General features: G+C 42.4%; 1 protein-coding gene across 1 annotated transcript in view; it reads right to left on the bottom strand.

Annotated features, from left to right (window-relative positions):
* The window catches only part of VSTM4 (V-set and transmembrane domain containing 4), a 106,796-nt gene that overhangs the window by 23,807 nt on the left and 58,050 nt on the right, over positions 1–24,939 (bottom strand). Inside the window, exons 6-7 of the mRNA XM_025397588.1 lie at positions 10,514–10,620; positions 9,017–9,078 (exon numbers count right to left, since the gene is read on the bottom strand). Coding sequence (XP_025253373.1) covers positions 9,017–9,078; positions 10,514–10,620 — 169 coding nt within the window. The remainder of the gene's footprint in view (positions 1–9,016; positions 9,079–10,513; positions 10,621–24,939) is intronic.

The raw sequence follows: 24,939 nt of genomic DNA, 5'->3' as shown, positions 1-24,939 counted from the left end.
CTATCAAAAATAAAAAATAAAAATAAAGGAAACTAACAAGTGTTGATGAGGATATGAGGAAATTGAAACCCTGTGTGCTATTTGTAGGAATGTAAAATGGTGCAGCTGTTTTGGAAAACAGTGTGGCAGTTTCTCAAAAAACTAAAAATGCCATTACCATCTGATCTAGCAATCCCTCCTCTGGGTATATAACCAAAAGAATTAAAAGCAAGAACTCAAACAGATATTTGTACACCATGGTCATGGCAGCATTAGTCACAACAGCCAAAGGATGGAAGCAACTCCACTGTCCACCAAGGGATAAATGGACACAAAAAATGTGGTGCATACATACAATAGAATATCATTAGGCCTTAAGAAGAATGAAAATTCTCACACACACAGCAACGTGAATGAATAAGGACATTATGCTAAGCAAAATAAACCAGTCACAAAAAGACAAATACTGCAGGATTCCACTTCTACGAGGTCGCCAAAGCAGTCAAATTCATAGAGACAGAAAGTAGAATGGTGGAAGCCAGGGGCTGGGTGGGTGGGGCTGGGGGTGTTTCTTGAGTGCAGAGTTTCAGTTTTGCAAGATGAAAAGAACATTGGAGATTGGCCACACCACAATGGGAGTGTGTTTCACATGACTGAATTGTACACTTAAAAATGATGAAGATGGTACCTTTGCTGTTAGGTGTATTTTACCACAATTTAGCTTCTGGTTGGGAATGCCATGGGCTAAGGCGGGATATCCCATGCACACTGAGGTGTGGGGCAGGCCATGAGCTCCGTGTGTGCCTGTGTCATGGTGGATTTGAGGTGCCCGCGGGCCCTCCAGGGGAGTGTCTGGTCAACAGTCAGAAGAGTTGTTCTGGAATTGGCTTGAGGACCCCAGTTAGGGGACCAATGGGCTGCACAGATGGCTGCTGTGCCTGTGAATGTGTTCAAGGAGAAGACAGCCTGAGAGAAGCCAACACTCTAGGGCAGTGGATGGGGGGAGGCAGCCTGACCACCTGGGGAGAAGCAACAGCCAGGGGTAAAATCAGTCAACCAGGGGGCCAGGCCTCTCAGGACCACCTGCAAGTACAAAGGTGGGTGGACCATGAGGGGGCACCCAGGACAGAGGAACTGAAAAGTACCCCAAGAACTATCTACAAGCAGATCACTGACGTGAACAGGCACAACTCACTCGGATGCCGAGACTAACCTAGATTCCAGAGAAGTGGGAGGCAGAGGTGAGGAGGCCTCAGAAAGAAGGGGTGAGTGAGCCACATCTTGGAGCTGAGCAGCAGCTCCGCGGGAGGATTAGGTGGGCGTGGGTGAGAACAGAGGACCTAGACTGCTTGGGGTCTCAGCAGGATGAGGGTCCTGGGTGGGGTAGGCCTGAGGGAGCGCGGGCAGATTATGACGAGGGCCAGCCATTACTCACAGGAAGCCGCCTCATCCTGGAGGCGAGAGGGAGCCATTTACAACGGGAAATGACACGGATGAAGCTGTGTTTCAGAAAAATCCCTCAGCAGCCATGCAAAGGATGGATCGGAGCGGGAAGACAGGACACAAGCGCTCCCCTGGGAAATGTGCAGTGATTAAGCCTGTGGCGTTCCTGGTTTTCTATGTCTTTTGTCTCTGGCTCACAGAGATCATTTTCTCCCTAAAGAACAGGGGTGGCCTGACCCCCTCAGCTACCCTAGGGCTTAATTATGGAGAGGGAGGACTTGCAGGTGAGGTGTGGGTGACCCTTTGTGGAGGAGGGCATGGTTGATGACGAGGCATGGAAGAGCCTATCCAAGTTCATTCGACCCCAAGATTGACACTCGCCACTTTCCAGTTAATGTTGAGATGCTGACTGCCCTCCTTCCCAACTCAGGTAACAGTCCTGTGTCCTGTGGCTGTTTTTCCTTTAACTCTGAGGTTTTGCTTCCGCATCACAGAAAAGTTCCCCCTACTTGGCCTCTGAATCAATAACTGACCGAAAGCAATAAAAATAGATCAAATGTACTTCTGGCTTTCTCAGTGTCTTCTGAAACAAGGAAGCAATGACAGCTTTTCCTGGATGTGTGTGAATCAGCTCCAAGGCTTCCGAAGCTTCGCTGCAGAGGGTTCAGCTCCTACGGCCCCAAGAGGCTTCAAGGGATGCTTGGGCCAATGCCTCACCCCAAGGGGATGAGGGAGCACTGACATATGGGAACTGTAAATGCTTATTAGACAAGCTGGTCACACTGTCAGATAGAAAGTGCCTGTGTGATCCACGTGGCCTCATATTTATCTGATTAGCAGAACTTTGAAAGCAGCTTTTTGTGTTTGGTTGTTTTATTTAAAAAAAAAAAAAAGGAAAAGCAGTTTTGATACCTTGATTTTAAAATTTAAAATGTCTAAAATGACTTTCTTCTTCTTCTTCTTCTTCTTTTTTTTTTTTTTTTTTGAGACAGAGTCTCACTATGTCACCTAGGCTGGAGTGCAGTGGTACGATCTAGACTCATTGCAACCTCCATTTTCTGGGTTCAAGTAATTCTCCTGCCTCAGCCTCCTAAGTAGGTGGGATTACAGGCACGTGCCACCATGCCAGGCTAATTTTTTTGTAATTTTTGTGGAGACGAGGTTTCACGATATTGGCCAGGCTAGTCTCAAACTCCTGACTTCAGGTGATTGGCCCGCCTCAGCCTCCCAAAGTACTGGGATTACAGGCGTGAGCCACCATGCCTGGCCTCACCTTTTTCTTCTTTTGTCCTACCATTTTTTAAAAACTTCTCACTACTGTTAATGTCTAGAGTACATACTTCTTGCAAAATGCAATGTTGTCTTGGAAACCTAAGAAAAGATTCCCACTTGTTAATGGTCTGGGGATTGCAGGCACAAAGATACGTGCTTTTCACCCAGAGCCTATAAATAATCTAATGTGGCAGCTGGTACAAAATAGGCGCCCAATAAATGGAGATTCTCCCTGTGAGTCTTCCCACTTCTTGTCAATGAGTCAGTGGAGGTGGTCAGATTGGTTTCTAGACAGAGGGGCTGGGGAGCTCTGTGGCCTAGGACCACAGCAAGAAGCACTGTGTTACAGAGATTGGGGCAACATGGAACCATTATAGAATTAGACACCTAAATTGGTACCAGGCCCCCAAAATAAGATGTCTCCAAGTTATTTTCTAAATTATCCACTAACTTTATGTGAGTCAACAGGCGGCTATTGACTTTTGTTTTAGCTACCATCAAGACTTATTGATCTAAGAGATAAATATCGACCAAACTGAGACTGAGGTCAATGCTGGCCTCCTGGGAAAATAAATCTTGATATTCACCAAAACCTGCAGATGCTAGGTCTGATATTTTTGACTCTAAACTAATGGTCAGATAGAGGCCCAGCTGAGGTCAGCTCTTGTCTTTATTATGAATTGTTATAGGTGTAAACTAGTTTCCAAATTGACCTTGTTTCTGGAAAATTTGGTATAAAAACTTCCAACTTCTTCATATTTTAAATGATCAAGGGAAAACCTGTTATTTAACGAACTGTTATTGAGAATACTTCTATAAAATAAAGAATCCTTCTGAAATGCATATAACCGCCCCAATCAATTATCTGTGAAAATTGAGAATTTCCTATGATAAGTCCCCACCCAGAGAAGCACATCAGCTCAAACACACAAGTCAAAAACAAAAAACTTATAGTCAGGACCAGAGCTATATTTGAAACCTCTATTGAATCTGATATTTTTATAAGTTGCAAAAAATTGCTTAAGATAGCATTTTGCACCCAAGAGGTACACAAAGGATTTTCATGTTTAATGGATAAATGAGAGGTGGGTCCACCCAGGCTATGCACTGGGGAAAGTTGTTTCCTGAAGACTGATAACATTACACCTATGGGTATGGATCATGTTTCTTAAACTGAGTGTTGTTTGTTCTCACACGCAAAGCTTGTAGGGGGCAATGGAAAAATCTAATTGTGAGAATTAAATACGATCACATGCCAAAAGCGCTTTTTTGATCTATCCCTGGGACATATCAATGAAACTTCAATATACAGTTGTTTCTGTTATTAGCAGGGGTAAGAGACTGGATTAGAAACAATAAGTCCTGAGCAACTTAGAGAGAACATAAGGTGGGGAAATTAAGTGTAGTCACTCTGTAGTCACTCTTGAGGTAGTTGTTAAATATCAGAATTAGAAAGAAAAGATCTAAAAGAGCTACATAAACAAACACACACACCCAGATGTGCAGTGCTGCACACAGTCTAGAGGACAGTGAACTTAGCCTGTCTATCTGCAGGAGACTGAATGTCAGAGGTGAGAACCGGGATGCTCCAAGGCCAAGGGAAATTGATTGTTTTAGCCTTTATGCTCCACAGTTTCCAAAAGCCCACTGAGTGCCAATGGTCAATAAGCCAAAAGGTTTGCTGCTGCATTTAAGAACCATATGGTACAGTCAACAGAGTAGAATTGATGAGGATTTTTTTATAACACGAACCAAATGGAACCCACTATATGAAAAGTCTACTAGAACCCACAGTTCACTGCAGGCAAAAGAAGACTCTCTTTAAAAAGCAGGTGAAGCACAGAACAGCAAGGACAGGAGCAAGGCTGAGCCACACAGGCATTCAGGATCACGCATAGAGAGCAGCCAGGCCCAGATTCCGCACTGAGGCAAAGCTTCCAATGTGCTGGTGAAAACCTTAGATTTCGGATTAAGCCCTGACTGCAACCCACAGCCGTGTGACCTTGGATAAGTCACCCATCTCTCACTTTACTGACTCTCAGAGGCTCATGCACCCCACTATGGATGTAATATTACAGAACCTACTCAACAGGGCTGGTGTGCAGAATCATAAACAAATATCAATTGCTCTAAACACATTTCTAAACATGAAGAATACAGCAGGAACCAGAGCAGGCAAGCTCCCTGCCTTCATGGATCTTGTAGCCTGGTAGAAGAGATGGATGATTAACAGATATAAACACAAAATATGTCAAGGTGGGTGGTGTTTTATATAGGCTATCAGGACAGCTCCTTCATTACATGATGTTTGATCAGAGATCACAGGGGGTGAGGAATAAGCCATGGGCAGATCCTGGGGAGGACGTTCCAGGAAAAGGGGAGAGTGGGTACATGGGCCCTGACACAGGAGCATGTTTGGTATATTTAAGGATTAGCAAGGAGGCCAGTGTGGCTGAAGGGAAACAAGAGAGAGGGATGGTAGTAAAAATTACGTCAAAGAAACAGTGGGGGCTAGATCATTCTGGGATGCACTGTCCAATGTGGTAGCCACTAGTCAAATGTGTTTACTAAGCACTGGAACTGTGCCTGTGAATTAAGATGTGCAGTAAGTGTCAAATAGACACTGGATTCTGAAGACTTAGCACAATAAAAATAATAGAAAATATGTAATTAGTAATTGCTATATTGATTACATGACTAAATGATAATATTTTTGATATGTTAAGTTAAATAAACTGTATCATTAAAATCTGTTTCATCTGTTACTTTTCACTCCTTTAATGTGGCTACTAGAAAGCTTAAATTACCTATGTGGCTCGAATAATATGGGGAATTATAGGTGACAGTCATGAGTTTGGCATTTATGTTCAGCAATACAGGAAGTTCAGAGAAATGCATTATGAAGTGCTTATCCTACTTCTCTGCACCTAGTGGAAAAAGTTTATGAATCTAGAATTCCATTCACAGACAAATTGCTCAAATGGAAAGGCAAGTAAAGGTCATGAAGGGAAAGACACTGGACTCAAAAAAAGAGGAATAAATAAGTTCATATAATTGTTTAGAATATGGTGATGAAATTAGCAAATAATGATTGTTGAAATAGAAGGCATAAGGTAAAATAAAAAAGAGTCTGACAAACAGATAAAATTGGATCCATTTCTAAACTCCAAATGGATCAGAGAAATACAGGCAAAAAAGAAACTGCACAAGTACTTCATTTTAACTATCTTGGTGGATGTGAACTGGCTTTATGCTTTTAAATCGCACTGTCATGATGCCTATGAGGTTACGGACTTTTTATGAGTTTACTGGCTATTTGTATATCTTCTTTTGTCAAGTGCACATTTAAACCTTCTGCCCATTTTTTGGTAGTGCTGTCTTTTTATTTCTTATTGATTGGTAGGTGTTCATGTGTTCTAGATAAGAAACCTTTGTCAGGTCAGCCAGGTGCAGTGGCTCATGCCTGCAAACCCAACACTTTTGGAGGCCGAGGTGGGAGGAACACTTGAGGCCATGAGTTTGAAACCAGCCTGGACAGCATGGTGAAACCCTAACTATACTAAAAATACAAAAACTAGCCTAGCATAGTGGCATGCACCTGCAATCCCAGCTACTTGAGAGGCTGAGGCACAAGAATCACTTGAACCCAGGAGGTGGAGGCCACAGTGAGCCGAGGTGGTACCACTGCACTCCAACTTGGGTGACAGAACAAGAAAGAAGAAAGAAAAGAAAAGAAAAGAAAATTAATGACAAGAAAAGAAGGAAGGAAGGAGAGAGAGGGAGAAAGAGAGAAAGAAAGAGAGAGAGAGGGAGGGAGGGAGGAAGGAAAGAAGGAAGGAAGGAAGGAAGGAAGGAAGGAAGGAAGGAAGGAAGGAAGGAAGGAAGGAAGGAAGGAAGGAAGGAAGGAAGATTAGAGAAAAGGAAAGAAAGGAGGGAGAGAGGGAGGGAAACCTTTGGCAGATATATGCATAGAGATATGTTCTCCCAATCTGCAGCTTGCCTTTTCATTATTTTAGCGGTATCATTAATCAGAACAGAAGTTCTAAATGTTAATATATCCCAGATTTCTTTATCCATTCCTTTATGGTTGGTGCTTTATGTGTCTTGTTTAAAAACATCTTTGTTTACTCTGAAATTAGGAAGAAATGCTATCTTCAGGAAGCTTTACTTTGTTTGTACCTTTCATACTTATGTGTATGATCCATTTCCTGTTAACTTTTGTGTGTGGTGTAGAGTAGGGGCTATAGATCTTTTTTTCATATGGATATCCAACAAACGCGTCACCATACATTGAAAAGATAATATCTTTTTCACTGCACTGCAATGTCACTGTTGTCATAAATCAAATGACAATCCTATGCAGTTGTGTTTGGAGCTCTTTATTCTGTTCCTTTGTCTACTTGTCTGCCCTTGTGTTAATACCCCATTGTATTACTAACACTTGCTTTAATGTAGATCTCGAGAATTGGCATATAAATCCTCCACCTTGCACTCCCCTCTCAAGATTGTCTTGGCCCTTTGCAGTACATACACACTTTAGCATAGCTTTGACAGTCTCTCTCTCTCTCTCTCATGCACACACACACAACTAACTGCTGAACAATATTAACAACAAAATAAATAATAATGTAGTTAAAAACTAAAAAATAAATATCCACGCATCCATACTGATATCAAGGAATTACTGAATAATAAACAAATGAGAAAAGGGGGCCACTCTTCCTTATAGAAGAATTCCAAATAATACATCTAGAAAGATTAAGGGAAATAGAAAATCATCCTTAGCGCACCATAGTAAAATCTGCTGCAAGCAAAATCCACTGATGAATGCAAAATTAGTGGACAAAAGTTCAAGGAAAAACAAGATATTTGCAAGCCTTAACATATCTCCCCTAAGATTCTTATAAATTACTGTGGTGGATTTAACATATCCACAAATTCATGACACGTCTCCCTTAAGGTGGAGCTTAACTCTCCTCACCTTGAATGTGAACTGGACTCAGGGACTGGCCTCTAACAAATAGAGTCTGGAAAGGAGAAAATAGTAACTTCATAGTAAAGAAACCTGGCAGACACCACCTTAACCAAGTGATCGAGATGGGGATCACCATTAGCAAGATATATTGATGTCATGCACCCCGACACCATGCAATGAGAAGGGAGCTCCACCTCTGTGCTGTTTGTCCCCAAAATCCGTAACCCCATGATATAGTTTGGCTCTGTGTCCTCACCCAAATCTTATCTCGAATTGTAACCCCACGTGTCAAGGGACGGAAGTGATTGGGTTAGGGGGTGGTTTCCTCCCTGCTGTTCTCATGACAAATGAGTGAATTATCATGAAATGTGATGGTTTTATAAATGGTAGTTTTTCCTGTGCTCACACACACCCTCTCTTATCTGCCTCCATGTAAGATGTGCCTGCTTCCCCTTCCACTATGACTGTAAGTTTCCTGAGGACTCCCCAGCCATGAGGAACTGTGAGTCAATGAAACTTTTTTATAAACCTGTTTACAAATTACCCAGTCTTAGGTAGTATCTTTATAGCAGTGTGAGAACTGACTAATACACCCCATTTCTGATGCTCAGAAAACCTCAGAGAGTACCAAATTGAGGGACATTCTAAAAAATCACTGGCCACTACTCTTCAAAAGTGTCAAGGCCATGAAAGAAAAAGACAGCCTGCAGAGCTGTCTTGGATTGTTGGAAAGCAAGGAGATGTAACAACTAAATGCAATGTGAGATCCTGGATTTGGATCCTACACCGGAAAAGGAACATTAGCAGGTAGACCAAAATCTGGTTAAGTCTGAAGTGTAGTTAATAGCAATGAACCAATGTTAATTTCTTAGTTTGATACATGTACCATGGCTATGTAAGAAGCCAACACTAAGAGAAGGTGGATGAAGGTACATGGGACCTCTCTGTGCTAGCTTTATAACTTTTCCATAAATCTAAAATTGTTCAAAATCAAAAGCTAAGACATATTTTATGGAAAACATGTGCAGCAGTCTCTTTGGAGTAATTATCAGGTAAATGTGTGCAAGCAGGTCCACTTTCTATTTTATACATTTCTGAATATGGCTTTTCTCCCTTTTGAAACAGCGCATTTATAATAGAAAATATTTGGATTTTTAAAGAGTTACTCTGGGAACTAAGTATGGAGAAAGGCTGACTCAAAAGCTGACACCCGAGAAGAGAGAATGCTTTTGTTTGGGGACAAAAGTTTCTAAAACTTTCTGCATGTTTTCAGTTAATAAAGGCACTGTTTTGGAATCTGAATTGTGTCTGAGGCTTACACAAGGAATACAGAAGATGGTTACTTACCAGAGTGACTTTTCTCTGTGGTTTCAGCAACTTCGGTTTATGGAACGTGGGGGCTATCGGAGCTGTGGAAGTAGGTCAAGGGTTTAGCTTGCGGTTCCTCCCAGAATACTTAGTGGCCACACATCATGGGCATCAGGGACATATTCTGAGAGGTCTCAGACCCCTTCCTGGTCCCATGGAAGAACTTTCAGATCTAGGTGTCAGCAGGTTCCCCTCAGTGGGGGTGATCCTCCCCTAGTCTTTGAACATGTCGTCATCTCACTCAGCAAGGTTAACAAAAGAAGTCTGGATAAAACTCTGCCAGCCACATGGATGTCAGGTGTGCAGGTGAGAACCAGATGCACCCAGTGAAGCCTGAAGCCGGGACCTTCCCTGGGAGACTCCGTCCTAGCCACCCACTAGTGCTGATCACAGTGACTCTTGATCCTCATAGCAGCCCTGTGAGGTCATCAGGGAGGGTCTTATTGTCCCCACTTGACAGAAAAAGAAAGTGAGGCCCTTCCCACTGTGTCAAGTCACTAGTCTTCAACCATTTAGGATTTGAACTTGGCATTGAAAGTAAGGCTCTACCACTTACCTAAGTCTCACTTTCAACTTTTGTAAGGGTGGATAATAGCTACCGTGGAATGAATTACATCAAGCGGTATGATGCCTGGCCCAGGCAGGCATTCTCTACTCCCTTCCCTCCCAGGTCCATGCTTTTCATTCCCCTGCAGTACGACCACACCCTCCAGCCCTCTTTCCACTCCATGTGTGCTCAGCCTCACCACCACTGGCTTCCCCACAGAGCTTGATGTGTCCCTAGGGGACAGCCTGCAAAGTCACAGTTGAGGGATAGAATTGTTCATTTGGGCAACCCTTGTATTCCCCCAACTATATTTCAAATTTGGTGAGGTATAAATATCTCCTAAATTGACCAGTTATTTTAGGAACTATCTATAATCAGTCTTGGTTCTCCTAATACTCTTGCAGTTCTTTCCTCCAGAAACACCTATCTTCCTCACTTACATTGCTCTAAATCATAACTGGAATCACAGGATAGCCCTCATTTTATACCCAGAGCAAATGTGAAATAAATTGCACACCTGGTTGATATCTTTAAAAATTCAGAGAGCCTTTCTTCCCTTGAGTGAACCAAGAAGACTTCCTCATCCCACCCCACCACCCCACCTCATGTGTGGTACATTTTAGTAGTTCAAAGTGAAACACAATCTGGAATCATCTGTGGATGTTGATCTTCCCCCTGCTAAAGCTATGCTAGGCCCTTGCTTCCTCCTCCACCTCCACCCCCAACCCAAGTACTGGGTTAAGGGCTGAGGTGGTTGAGCACCAGTTATGCCCAGAATCTAGGTGGGGGTCCAGACTATACAATCATTAAATGTCATGTCATATTCCCCATCTGCCTATGCTCCCTGTCATAATCCAACATGGAACCCCAGACCCACATGGATCAATAATGATAGTTTCCAGGTAAAAAACTGCAGGCCAGCTCCTTACCTTTGGCAGGGACTGCAGGAGGAATGTCAGGCTTCTCCTTCTGCCTCTTGCCCTTCTTGGGCTGTAGTGGGGCCAAGCTGGTCACGCTAGTGACAGTCTCCCCTGAGCTGTAGAAGAAAAAGTTTCCAGTGAAACCAAAGGCAGATTTGTTGCAAAAGAGAAAGGGGGAAAAAACCCACAATAGCTTCCAATAGTTTCTGAGCGCTCCCTGTGTACCTGTGTAAGGTAAGGTTATCATATGGGTAGACTAGAAGCATTCTGTGCTCATCTCCAGGGAGGTCTGGAAGTCTGGTACTGATCTTTGGCCAAGATAAGAAGGATGAGTTGAGCCAGTTGGTGATTTATAATGAATGTGCTGTTTACAGTTCCAAATTCCTTGGAGGGACCCAGGGCTAGCTTGTGTACATTGCCTAGGGATGCATGGGTTGAAGGCTGACACCTGGTTTAACTGATTACATAGGTTGGCTTGGTTCCATCACCAGTGGGGTATTATTTATGCCACTAGAAGCTTCTGCTTGAGCTCCCTAAAACCAAAGTTCCTTGCACACATCTCTGTGGTTCATAATCCAAAGGCAAACATCTCCCCAGCATCTGAGAAAGTGTTCTGGGGAACTGCACCTGGACATGTCTGGGGTCCCCTACGACTGCCGGAGCTTTCTTCTCTTGCTGCACCTTTACCTTTAGGACAGGTGAAGGGAGCTCACCTTGAGGAGTGCTGGGAGTGTTTCCAACTACCTTGACCCTGTGTAATTACTGCAGTATCAGCTTCTTAATATGTGTTAGCCATAACCCAAAGGGATGGGAAGATAAGCCTTTTACATTACAGGTAAGGAGGACAAGGCTTAAATAGGCTACATGATTGCTCTAAGTGACACTGTTAGTAAGCAGCAAATAGGAAAGCTGCAAACATACAATGCTCCGATATGAAACTTGTTCTCGGTGCTACTCATGGGCTGGAGTTCGCAAACTTTCTTGAATGACCATTCATCTTCTTTCAAATACTTCCTATTCACTCCAGTAATCCAGAGGGAAGTACCTTTTATAATCTCTTGTCCTCAGGTACATGTCCCAGCTAGGTAAGTCCAGGTCTCAAGACAGGCTATCTCCCTAATACAAACAGAATTTCTAGAAATCCATAAAAATATGACCCAATCAACAAAATAAAAGAAGGGGGGAAACAGGCAGTTTTTACACATAAGGAAAGACTCATGTACACAGGAAAACACGCTAAAGTTCCCTCAGGAGAGAGGAATTCCAGTAAAAATACATTGACTTTTTTTTTTTTTTTTTTTTTTTTTTTTCCCAAATCAAAATGCCTGCAGTCAAATGTGAGGCAAAGCAGTCTTGGTAAGAGTGCAGGGAATCTGGCACTCAAAAATATCGCTGGCAGCAGTGTGACCCTTCCCGATGGAGAATGATTTCGTAACATCTATCAAAATTACAGGCGCTTAGACTCTGACCTGGCAATTTCATTTCCAGGAATTCGTTCTATGGATATCCTTGCACATGTGGGAAATGTTGTGTGCATAAGATCAGTCATTACAGCACTGTTTATAATAGCAATGGATTAGAAACAGCCCATCTTCCATCAGCAGGGGACTAGTTGAGTAGATTATGGTGAATCCGTGCATGGGGTCATCTGTATAAAGACGAAGAAGCTACATGTGTCCTGATAAGGAAAGATGCATTGTTCAGTGGAAAAGCTAGGTGTTGGACAAGGTATAAAATGTGCCACTTCTACATAAAAATAAGGGGAAATAAGAATATATATTAGTATTTGCTTACACAAGCTTAAAGAAGCTCCAGAAATATTCACAAGAACTTAAAAATAGTGGTTCCCTAGAATGCGGGTGCTAAGGAACTAAACAGATGTGAGGCAGGACAGGGAGAATCATTACTGGATATGCTTATAATTAAATGCAAATAAATATACACATGGGTAATAAGAGATAGGCTATTCTAATAATAGTCCTAGATATTTAAAAATAAATAAAAATTGAATCACACGTTGTGGGAAAAATTCCAAGAATACAATTCCCACTGAGATTCCCCAAAGATGCCTTATTTTTATTGGGAACGGAGATTCTAACTGGTCATAGTTTTAGAGTATAGGGTCAATTGTGTAAATGCACAAATAGCCAAAAAGAATGTGAATTTACAAAACTTTGACCAACGAAAGCAAACAAGGGATCCGAAATTCTCAGAACTGTTTACATATACAACCACATGTTCAGCTTCATTCTGTAGTTTTATAAACTCTTGAAATGCCTATTTGCTTATTTTCAATATAAAATAATGCATGCTCATGTTTAAAAGGGGTAATTACAGGCATGGAAACCAAAGAAAATAAGACTGTCATAACCAAAACACAACCTTCATAAATATTTTCACTCTTTTTCCTCTTCCTCGCTTTTGCTTTTAAATAAGTTTTCATTCACAGAAACATTGAGTGGAAGATAGATTTCCCATATAGCCCTACCCCCACACATGCACAGCCTCTCCCATGATCAACATCCTGTACTAGAGTAGTCCATTTGCTACAACTAAGGAATCTACATTAGACATCAGTATCCCTCAAAAGTCCACAGGTCACCTTAGGGTTCACTCTTGATGTACAGCATATTCTATGGGTTTGGACAAATTTATACTGGCATGAACCCAGCGTCATAGCATCATACAGAGTAGTTTCGCTCCCTAAGTATCCTCTGTGCTCTGCCTACTCATCCCTACTCATCCCTCCCACCACCCTCACCCTTGGCAACCAGCCATCTTTCAATGTCTCCACAGTTTTGTCTTTTCCAGGATATCATAGAATTGGAATGATACACTATACAGCCTTTTCAGATTGACCTCTTTCACTTAGCAATATGCAATTACCCTTCCTCCATGTCTTCTCATGGACTGACAGCTCATTTTCTTTCTTTTTTTTTTTTTTTTTTTTTTTTTTGGTGATAGTTTCTCTCTGTCACCCAGGCTGGAGTGCAATGGCATGATCTCAGCTCACTGCAACCTCCGCCTCCCAGGTTCAAGCAATTCTCCTGCCTTAGCCTCCCAAGTACCTGGGATTACAGGTGCCTGCCACCACACCCAGCTAATTTTCGTATTTTTAGTAGAGATGGGGTTTCACCATGTTGGTCAGGCTAGTCTCGAACTCCTGACCTCAGGTGATCCACCCGCCTTGGCCTCCCAAAGTGCTGGGATTACAGGCATGAGCCACTGCTCCCAGCCTGACAGCTCATTTCTTTTGGGCGCTGAGTAATATTCTGTCATCTGGATGTACCACAGTATATGCATTCACCTGCTGAAAGGCGTCTCAGCTGCTTCTAAGTTTTAGCAATTATTAATAAAGCTGCTATAAACACCCATGTGCAGTTTTTTTGTGTGTAGATACAAATTTTCAACCCTTCCTTGTTCATATATAGTGTTTTTAATCATATAATAATTTTGTATTTTTATTTTTACTTAATCTAAATTTTTCATATTGTTATAGTCTCATACTATTCCAGTGAGGAAATAAGCCGATGTTTACTTAGCCATTTCCCTAACATCTAAACATCTCATTTGTTTCTCAGTTTAATATAGAAATGACACTGCTAAAAATGTATTTGTGCATAATGGTTTTTTATTCTTAGACTTTCATTTTGGGGTTGAATTTCTAAAGCTGGAATTACTAGGTCATGGAAAAGGACTATTTTCAAGGCTATTTAATACTTACTGTCAAAATGATTTCTGACAAGTTAGTACTACACCACAGCTATGCCAGTCAACAAATGAGAATACCTACGTCACCCTCTTTAACACCATTTGTCAATTTTTTAAAAATGACTCATTTAATGAAGAAAAAGCTGATCCCTTTTTGATTTGCATTTCTCTGATTTCTAGTGAGAATGAACACTTCCCATGTTTGTCTAAGGAGTCTTCTCATTTATGATGTAAGGATAGCTCCTTCTCTTGATTTAGATTTTTGTTTGTTTGTTTGTTTGGATCTTGATTTAGGATTTTCTTGATTTCTACTCTTGATTTAGGATCTTGAGCTTTTCTTTCAGGTTTGCAAGCAACTTTTACACCATTTGGACATATTTATTGAAAATAGTTTTCCCAATTCCCTTTGAATTCTGGCTTTTTGTTCAATGCACAGTTTTTAAATTTGTTTTTGCTAAAATCTTTTGACATTTTCCTTTCTTCCTTTGCCTGAAAACTTGGGTAGTCTCCCCAACTGCACCTTGCACAGTGTAGAATCAAATAGTATTTCCACTTCCTATTCTCTTTTTGGATTTATTTATTTATTTATTTATTTTGAGACGGAGTCTTGCTCTGTCGCCCAGGCTGGAGTGCAGTGGTGCAATCTCGGCTCACTGCAAGCTCCACCCCCCAGGTTCACACCATTCTCCTACCTCAGCCTCCCGTGTAGCTGGGACTACAGGCGCCCACCACCACGCCCAGCTAATTTTTTTTTTTTTTTTTTTTTTGTATTTTTAGTAGAGACGGGGTTTCACTGTGTTAACCAGGATGGTCTCGATCTCCTGACCTCGTAATTCGCCCGCCTTGGCCTCCCAAAGTGCTGGGATTACAGGCATGAGCCACCGCGCCCGGCTGGATTTATTTTTTTAACTCTTTAATATAAGATGGAAGTTTCCGGAACATCATTTTTATGTACTTGCAACATCATGTTCAAGGATATCTTAAGCTGGAAAACACCTGCTTTGTCATCATAATTTTCCTTCGAAACAGTAAAACTGCACTAGATTTAATTTTAATTCATATTTTGACAATTTGATCTCATTTAGACAATGAATCACCACATTGACATAGGGTAGACACTCTCTCAGAATCTTGTTTCTCCTCTTGAGCCAGCAGAGCTGGTTGGAATTTTTGGCTAAGAAAGTCCACCTTATGATTAACTTACAAGAAAAGTTATTCGACATCTCAGGTTGGAACAGGGCTATATTTTGTCTCTGACACAACAGAGCAAGCCTTGTTGGAGTGAGTCAAACCAAGAAAGACAGAAAACAGGCCCGCCCGGAAACTCCCTCTAAATTAGAGAGCTGTTTGATTAGAGAGAAGTGCTATTTGTGGGAGCTCGTTGTGGAGCAAGGCTATTTTTCTGTCTCCAACAGGGGCAGGCAGGACGTCGCACGTGCAGAGGCCTTGCCGTAAGATGTACCGGGTTCTGGCCTGGCCACCTCCCAAAAGGAGCTTCTGTCCCACAAAGGCGTGGCAGTTCTGCTCTATGACACACAGCAGCTGGATTGAGTGAACAGGCGCTGTCAAGCCAACTACTCCATTCAGAAACCCTTAGTGCATGGAGCTAATGGAGCTATGTTGGCTCCAGTCCGCCCAACATCCTTCCAGGCACCCTGAGCTCTTCTTGTTCCACACGTCTTTGAAAGGTGTCACTCAGCTGATTATTTTACTTCCAGAAAAGTCCATTTGTTTCCTGTCTTCCTGCCTGTCTATCTCGGTTCTGACAAGAAAGATGCCTGACACAGATGGAGGGAGGGATCCATCAGTTCCTTTCCAAGCAGCTCTATGGCCTCCTTCCAAGATTTCACATAACACACTCGCCACCCCATAACCCCATGCCCGGAACATTATGTGCAGAATCTTGAAGGAGGGGAATTGGTCTTCACAACTATGGTGCCAATTTGTTGTCATCTTTTAAAGGAAAATGAATAATAGTAACAACTGTAGGTACCCCTTCTCCCCAGGGTCAGCTGCCATTGATCAAGGCCAAGAACTCATGCAAACAGGGCGAGTTCCCCAATGTCTTGCCTTAGGCTTTTTGAACTTGCTCCAGCAGCTTTCCCTGCCACAGAAACACACAAAGTCAATTGGTGCCATATGCCAAGAGCTGCTTAAAAGTTGCAGAACTTCACTTTCAAGATGGATGAATGGTGCCACCCACTCACAGGGACCCTTTGAAATGATTCTTTTCCATTAAGTGGGTGATATGTTCCAAGCACATAGAATTGTGTCTAGAGCATACTAAGTGCTTATAGGGAGTCACCTATCATGACCTTATCAGCATTATTATACATCATTATTACCACAGAAACTGCTTTCTGAGTCCTTGAGTCGGAAGCAGGACAAGGCAGTATTCTCTACAACCTAAGTGAGTGCCGATGCACTGAGAAAGGACACCAGATCCTTGTGAATCACAAAGCTGCGCTCTCTGCTGCATCTGCTCCATGATGTTTCTGCATGCATCCTCTGCACAGCATTAGAATAAATGCTGCTCCTTTGTGAGGTATTTGCCAAGCCATCTCCCTGTCCACAGTGCCCCCATGACCTTTACAATAAATGGTTTACATCACCCAAGAAGCTCACCCTTAGAGCCACAAGAAGCTCCTGCAGCTGCGAGGGAAGCTCTTCCTTTGCATTTCCCTGCTGGCTTCATGAAGTCCACAGCAGAGACTTTGCCAGGCTGGCATTTTTGTTTGAGCTAACATTTTTGTACACTAGCTGGTGAGATCAGGAGATAATTTAGTGGTGCTCTACAGGGTCGCAGGTTTGTGTCCTAGTAATAATGGCAGGGAGAGGTGACTCCTCAGCATCTGCCCAGCCAGGGGTAAGGCTGTGTTTGAGTGGGAGACCCCACTCTCTGCTCAGCCTCAGTCCATGCTGGAGGCTGCTCCACTAATGGCCGGGTTGTGCTTGCTGGTTAGGAAGAGAGATGACTTATTCACAAAGGCCATGGATGGATGGATGTGGGCTGACCCCTGCTGGCACCTGTCCCTGCTCAGGGGAGCCTGCCTGTCCTGGGTTCTCATCACCACCTGGACACAGCACTTCCCAGAGAAGGGCAGGGGCTGGAAGCCACCACCCTGATGACCCTTTGTCCCTCTGGCTAGAGTTGCCCTGAGATCTGCCCACTGTAGCATCACTAGTTAGGTGAGCCTGCAAGATTCCTTCCTAGATAAGACCATCTGAGCCAGCTTTTCTGTCACCTGGTATATTAGTTCATTTGTGTTGCTATAAAGGAATATCTGAAACTGGGTAATTTATCAAGAAAAGAGGTTTATATTGGCTCATGGTTCTGCAAGCTGTGCAGGAAGCATGGTGCTGGCATCTGCTTCTGGGCCTCTGGTGAGGGTCTCAGAAGCTTCCAATCATAGTGGAAGGCAAAGGAGGGGCCTGCTTATCACCCTGCGAGAGAGGGAGCGAGAGAAAGAGGAAGGAGGGGCCAGGCTCTTTTAAACAACTAGATCTTGTGTGAATTCATCAGGTGAGAGAACTCATTCATTACAAGGACAGACCAAGCCATTCATGAGGGATCCGCCCCCATGACCCAAACATCTCCCACCAAGCCTACCTCCAACCTGGAAATTACATTTCCACATGAGATCTGAAGGGGACAAACATCCAAGCCGTAACCTGGATTCAGAAGGTTTGTAAATGACAGAGGGCTAGTCATTGGTCTAATAATTGGCAGTTTCATCTATGCTCTTAGTCTGGGGGAACCAATTGTGCCTTGTAGAGTTTTTCTGAGAATGAGAAATAATCTAGTAGAGCTGGGCTGCACCAGTCCCTGACCACTGTTCTCTCATCGAATTCCTATGGAAACCCTTAGCGACAGTGACAACAGGCAAATCTGTGCCTGTCTGTGGAGGACGAAACATTCCCAGAAAGGCCAAGTGGCCCAAGGTCACAAAGCTGCCAAGTGGCACAACTTGACCTGACACTTAAGCTGTCAGAATCCAGGTGCATGTTCTTTATGCCAGGAACCAACCCCATCTCATAGGCCTGCCCTGCCCACTCCCACCCCTGCCTGGAGGACTGTGGAAGAAGGACACTGGGCCTGAGTGCTGGGGTGCAGTGGGGACATGACAAGGTAGTAATGACTGGGGGGCATGGGAGAGAGGTGGCCAGGCAGACCCCATCCCTGAGTCTATTGCCCCCATCCTTACCACCTTGCTTGCTCAGGTGAACGTGGGCAGAGGGAGGGCACAAGCATGCATGTGGGTTAAAATCCAAGCAAGCAACAATGAGAAATGGCTGGGGCACAGCAAAAGTCTGTTTAGAGTTCTGGTGTTCTTTGAGACTGAAGGTTCACTCAGGAGGAGAATGACCTGACTCTGACATGTGTCCCAGAAAAGCTCCTGAAAGAACTGATTAATCTGACCCTACAACTGATCACAGTAAAGCCTGTTCATTTTGGTGAGGTTTGCATTCACAAATAGATGCCTCTAATGAGAGGCCATTGGACCTCTAGAAGTCAGGGGTCTGCAATGTCTCTGCAGTCATCCTCAGCTTCCATAACTATACCTGCTGCTTCTCCTTCCATTGCCTTGACTTTCTGTCCCATTCATTGCTGCACTATACTTTCCCTCATTGGCAAGTACTTTATTGTCTCAACCCCATAAGCAGAGGTGAAGCAACAGGCCAGAAGACATCCTGGTTGGGAATTGCCATTGTGGTGCCCCTTCAGTCCTCTCCACAACTTTCTTTAACTTGCCCCTGCAGGAAGGAAGGCATCTGGATCCATTGAAGAGGTGTTGCAGAATGGACTGCATCACAGCTCTGTGCAACTGGGGGGATTTCATTTTCACTCTGGGTTTCCAGGAATTTTGGAGCAATTTTATATCCTCCAGCTGAGCTGCTCTCAGGGCTGTCCTCCCTGGGAAGGGCACATTTAACCTCACAGATCCTTGAGACGTTTACTCAGGCCCTGCTCTCTGCTCTGCATCCTCAGAGCACTCTGCCCTGCATCCTCAGAGCACTCTGCCCTGGGAAAGGAACAGTCTCCACTCCTGAAGGTCAGGGCCACCCCTCCAAGAGACTGCAATTTACAACTTCAGGGACAATAAACATTCAAGATGAGATTTATTTTCCTTCCGTTTGAACTTTTCTTAGCAAGTCATGGAATTCCCTTGAGTCTCCAGGTTCTGGCCCGGTCACTTGGCAAGGCCCCTCATTCAGTGACCGCAGCCTCAAAGTCAGCACATGGTCTCTTCTGGAGGCCCTTCCCCTCCCCTGCCTGAGACTTTCCAACCTAGGCTTCTTGTCCTGACCCTGTGCTTTTTGTCTGTTCCCCCTTAGGATGAAATGGTCAGAAGCCAGAGAAGGGGATTCTTCCTGATCACAGCTTAAGACTCCAGGGCCCCATTTGCCCATGGCAGCAGCACAGAGCAGGCAGACAGATGAGGGTGCTGGGACCTGGAAGCTCCTGGCACAACAGGGACAGGAGGAGCTGCCTGGGCTACATAGGCAGAGCACAATTCACGCTAAAGCCAGGCATAAAGGCAAGAATTGACCAATTCAGTAGCACTGGTAGCCAGTATGGGCTGCACTAAGTCCAACAGGCATGAAGTTCTAATCGGGAAAAATGAATGCAGAGTTGGCCGGGAGCTGACTACCAGGTTTATGGGTCAAGGCCTGGCCCTAGCAGGGTCCTGGGATGGAGGTAGAGTAAATGCAGGCTTTCTAGAGGCAAATCTGTGGGCTGACCCAACAGGAGACTGCTCATATGGGAGAACTGCCACTCAGACACCCAACCAACCTGACAGTGTCCAGCATGACTCCAGAGAAGGAGGCAGCCTTTGAACAAGATTCTGTGGTCATCTTGACCTCAGTTATCCCAGGGCTGAGGGGAGATCAAACTCTAATGTCCACCAGGCTGGGATGACATCTTTGCTATACTTCCAGCCTCAGTCAGCCCCAGCTCAGACTGGGGCAACTGTAAGGAAAAAAAGAGGGGCCCCAGTCACCAGAGGCTGCTTGCTAGACACAAAAGGGCAGACAAAAACATCACAGAAAGCAAATTCTGAGCATGTTGGCAGGCTGATCATCCACAGCTCTGACCATCTCCAGCCATTACCCAAGTCTGAAATGCCAGAATCACCCTAGTCTTGGGGACCTTATTGGGACATATGCTTTAAAAAAGAAACAAATGGTTTTATTGAGGCATAGTTGATGTACCATAAAATGTACTGATCACAAGTGTACAATTCAATAGCTTTTAGATTCATGCATCACTACAATACAGTTTTAAAACATTTCTATCACCACCAAAGGTTCCATCTTGTATATTTATAGCTAATCCCCACTCAGCTCTAGGAAACCACTAATCCACTTTCTGTCTCCATAAATTAACCTTTTCTAAGCATTTCATAAAAATGGAATCATATATACGTAATTTTTTGCATCTGACTTTTTCCGCTTAGTATTGTTGGGGCTCATCCATGCTTTGGTCCATACACAGTGTGTTCCTTTCTATTACTAAGTGGTACCTCACTGGGTGGATATATTAATTTTGTTTTCCAATTCATGAGTTGACGGGTATATCTAGATTGTCTCTGGTTTCTGGTTATCATGAACACAGCAGCTATGAACAACTGCATATATGTTTTTGTGAGACATATGCTTTCTCTTGGGTAGATTCCTATGAGCGGAATTGCTAGGTCATAGGGTAACTTAAAGGTTTTAAGAAACCACCAAGTTTTTTTTCCCAAGTGATGGCACCATTTTATATTCCCACCAACAATGTACAAAGATCCAATTTCTCCACATCTTTGCCAGAAATTGGTATTGTCTGTCTTTTGGATTATAGCCATCATAGTGGGAGTCTAGTGATATCACATTGTGGTTTTAATTTGTACTTCTCTAATAAGTAATGACACTGAACATCTTTCAGGTACTTGCTCACCATTTGGATATCTTCTATAGGAAAATATCTATTGAAATCTTTTGTGCCCATTTTTAATTGTGTTATCTGTCACCTCATTATTGAGTTGTGAGAGGTCTTTATATATTTTAGGAACAAGTTCTTTATTGGTTTATCTGATTTGCAAGTATGGGGCTTACTTATCTTTTCATTTTCTTAATGGTGTCTTTGGAAACGCAAAGGTTTTTAATTACATCAGTCCTTTTATTTATGGATCCTGTGTTTAGTGTCACTTTGCCCAACCCAAGGTCACAAAGAGTTTCTCCTGCTTTCTTCTAGAAATGTAATTTTAGCTTTTATGCTTAGGTCTAAGATCCATTTTTAGTTAATTTTGGAGGCAATGTGAGGCAAGGGTCTCAGTTCATGTTTCTGTATATGGATACCCATGTGACCCAGCACTGTCTGTCAAAAGGACAAACAGTCCTTTTAGAACTGTCCTGCCATCTCTGTCAAAAGTCAGTTGGCCATAAATATAAGGATTTATTTCTGGACTCTCAATTATGCTACATTGATCTATATACTTTATATCAATACTTCAGTGTCTCCAGTACTCTACCATTAGAATAAGTTTTGGACAGAAGAACTGTAAGTCCTCCAACTTTGTTATTTTTTTTAATGTACATATATTATCTAGAATCAGCTTGTCACTTTCAACAAAAAACTGTTTCCACATTTAGAGATTTTCCTGCAGTCGTTTTGTTGCTAATTTCAAATTTGATTTCACTGTGCTCAGAGTACACATTCTCTATTATTTCAATTATTTTAAATTTGTTGAGGGTTGTTTTTCAGCCCAGGATATTGTCTATTTTGATGAATGTCCCATGTAGCCTTGAAAAATATGTGTTTTTTTACTGTTGGTTAGAGTGTTTGATCTGTCTCAATTGGGCACCACTGGTTGATTGTGTTATTTAGATCTTCAATACCCATGCTAATTTTCTATCTACAGCAGGTCAATCAGTAGATAAGGGGAAGGAATTGAAGGCCCTAACTAAAACTGTAGATTTAGCTATTTCTTCTTTCTGCTCTTTCAGTTTTTGCTGTTTAAATTTTGCTCTTCTGTTGTTTGATGTGTACTCATGTGGAAACTTGTCTTTCTGATGGATTGAGCCTTTATCATTTAATGTCAGTCTTCGCCTCCAGTAAGGTTTTTTGCCCTGAAGTCCATTTTATCAGCTATAGTATATCCACACCTGATTTATTTTATTGTTTGCATGTTATATCTTTTTCCATCCTTTTACTTTCAATCTACTTATGTCACTGTGTATAAAGTGAATTTCCTATAAAAAGCATACCAGTTCGGTCATTTTTCTAATCCACCCTGCCAGTCTCTGCAATTTGATTGATGTATTCAAACCATTTACATTTAAAATAAATAGTATTTCAGCAACTAAGGCTACCATATTATTGTTTGTTTTCTGGTTATTTCCTGTAGTTCTCATTCCTCTGTTTCTTTATGTTACTTGCACACATTTTAAGATCTATCTATAGCGATTCTGACTGTATTGTTTTTACAAAGTTATTTTAGTGATTGCTTTGGGCATTACAATATACATATGTGACTTTACACGGTCTACTGGCACCAACATTCCACTGCTTTGAATGGACTTTTGACTTCTATTTAGGTCATTTTACCTCACTTACTTTTAAACAGTGTTGTCTTGAGCATCAGAGAATTCTATAATTTTTATTTAAATCCTCAAATGTGATTTTTAAAATTCACAACTATTCATGGAAAGAACAGTCTACCATATGTACTCCTATTTCTGCTCTTTCCATTATTCCTTCTTCCTTTCTAAGGGTCCAGCATTTTTTTCTGTTTCAAGATTGTATTTTAGTCATTAAAGTAGGTCTGCTAGTGGCAACCTCTTTTAGCTTTCCTTCTTCTGAGAATGTCTTTATTACCCTTTCATTCCTGGAGGATAGTTTTGCTGGATATAAAATTTGGGGTTGGCAGTTCTTTTATTTCAGTATTTAAAAATGTGCCATTTCCTTCTGCCCTCCATGGATTCAGAGCAGAAATGCACTGTTATTCAACTTTGTTTTCTGTTCAATTACTATGTGTTTTCAAGTGGATTTTGTTGAGATTATCATACCTGACATTCACGCAGTTTCTTAAACCTATAGGGCTTGGTCTTTTGCCAGATTTGGGGAGTTTTCAGGCATTATTTCTCGAATACTTTTTTAGATCTACTCTGTTTATCCTCTTCTTGTGGAACTCTGATGATAGAATGTTGGATCTTTTGTCTTGTAGGTCCTTGAGGTCTGTTCATTTTTTGTTTGTTTTTAGTCTATTTTCTCTGTTGTTCAGATTAGATAAATTCTATTGCTCTGTTCTCCACTTCACAAACTACCCACTGACATCTCCACTCTCTTATTAAGCCCAAACAGTAAGTTTCTCATTTCTGTTTTTGTACTTTTTAGTTCTATAATTTCCATATGTTTGTTTTTTTCTAAAAAAAATAACTTCTCTTTACTGGCTGAGATTTTTAATTTTGTCAGTTGTTTTAAGATAATTTGAATTATCATTGAATCTTTTTTTATATAAAAACTGCTTTAAGGCTGCACGTGGTGCCTCATGCCTGCAATCCCAACACTTTTGGAGGCCGAGGTGGGTGGATATCCTGAAGTCAGGAGTTTGAGACCAACCTAGCCAACATGGTGAAACCTCATCTCTACTAAACATTCAAAAAAATAGCTGGGGATGGTAGTGGGTGCCTGTAATCCTAGTTACTTGAGAGGCTGAGGCAGGAGGATCATTTGAATCCAGGAGGGTTGTAGTGAGCTGAGATCACGCTATTGCACTCCAGCCTGGGCAACAAGAGTGAAACTCTATCTCATAAAAAGAAAAAAAACTGCTTTAAAATTTTTGTCAGATAATTCCAATACCTGATTCATCTCAGTGTTGATCTGATCAATTATCTCTTCTCATTCAAGTTGTGATTTTTGTGGTTTTTAAAATGATGGTTGGTTTTTTATAGTATCTTGTCAGAAGGTCCCAGGTCCTATTTAAATCTCTTATTTTTGTAGGTTTATCATGCAATCCTGGTCTGCTTCTATGGGCTATAGTTCCAACGGCATTTTCATTTTCAGAGCCTTTACAGTATTATTTTGGTCTGTTTGGTTTATATGGTGCCACTGGGCCCTGTCAGTGCTGCCAGAGGAGACAGAGAGAGTTTCCTCAGATTTGGAAGCTGGATGTTTTTCAGTAGGGGAGAGAAGCCTCACACCCATGGAGATGAAGAAACTTCCTTGCTGGGCCACTTTTGTGTCTAGGTGCCTCTCGCTGGCTCTTCCCTGAAGCCTTGGTGTCACCTGGTTGAGGCAGGGAGTCAGCCTGGAAGAAAAAGTGAGCTCTTCCTCTGTTGCTCAATGTGGGGGGAGCTCCTGAGCCATCCTCTTTGCAGCTGATGAGCTCACTTGAGGTTTTCAGGGGAACTCCCCTTCGATCCAGGGGAGGAATGAGCTTACCTGAATGTTTTCTGGTGCTAGATTGGAGTAGAAAAAAAGCAAGTCTGGGTGACCTTCTGCTGTTGGATGGGAAAACATAAGATGTCTTACAGTTGTGTTACTCCTCCAGTCTTGGGATCCCAAACCAGTTTACCTTCTTTTCACCACCTTTCAAAGTCTTCATTTGGTTATCTCCAATGTTATTTCCAAGGTTTAAAGCTTTACTCAGCAAGGAAGAGAAGGAAGAAATTGACCTATGCCATCTTGTCTGGATCAGAAGTTCCAAATTTTTAAACACTTTGAATTAGCAGTACCT

The sequence above is a fragment of the Theropithecus gelada genome, chromosome 9 (genome assembly GCF_003255815.1).
Source record: "Theropithecus gelada isolate Dixy chromosome 9, Tgel_1.0, whole genome shotgun sequence".
Classification (NCBI taxonomy): domain Eukaryota; kingdom Metazoa; phylum Chordata; class Mammalia; order Primates; family Cercopithecidae; genus Theropithecus; species Theropithecus gelada.
The sequence above is the reverse complement of the archived record's forward strand: the minus strand, read 5'-3'. Positions and strand labels throughout refer to the sequence as shown.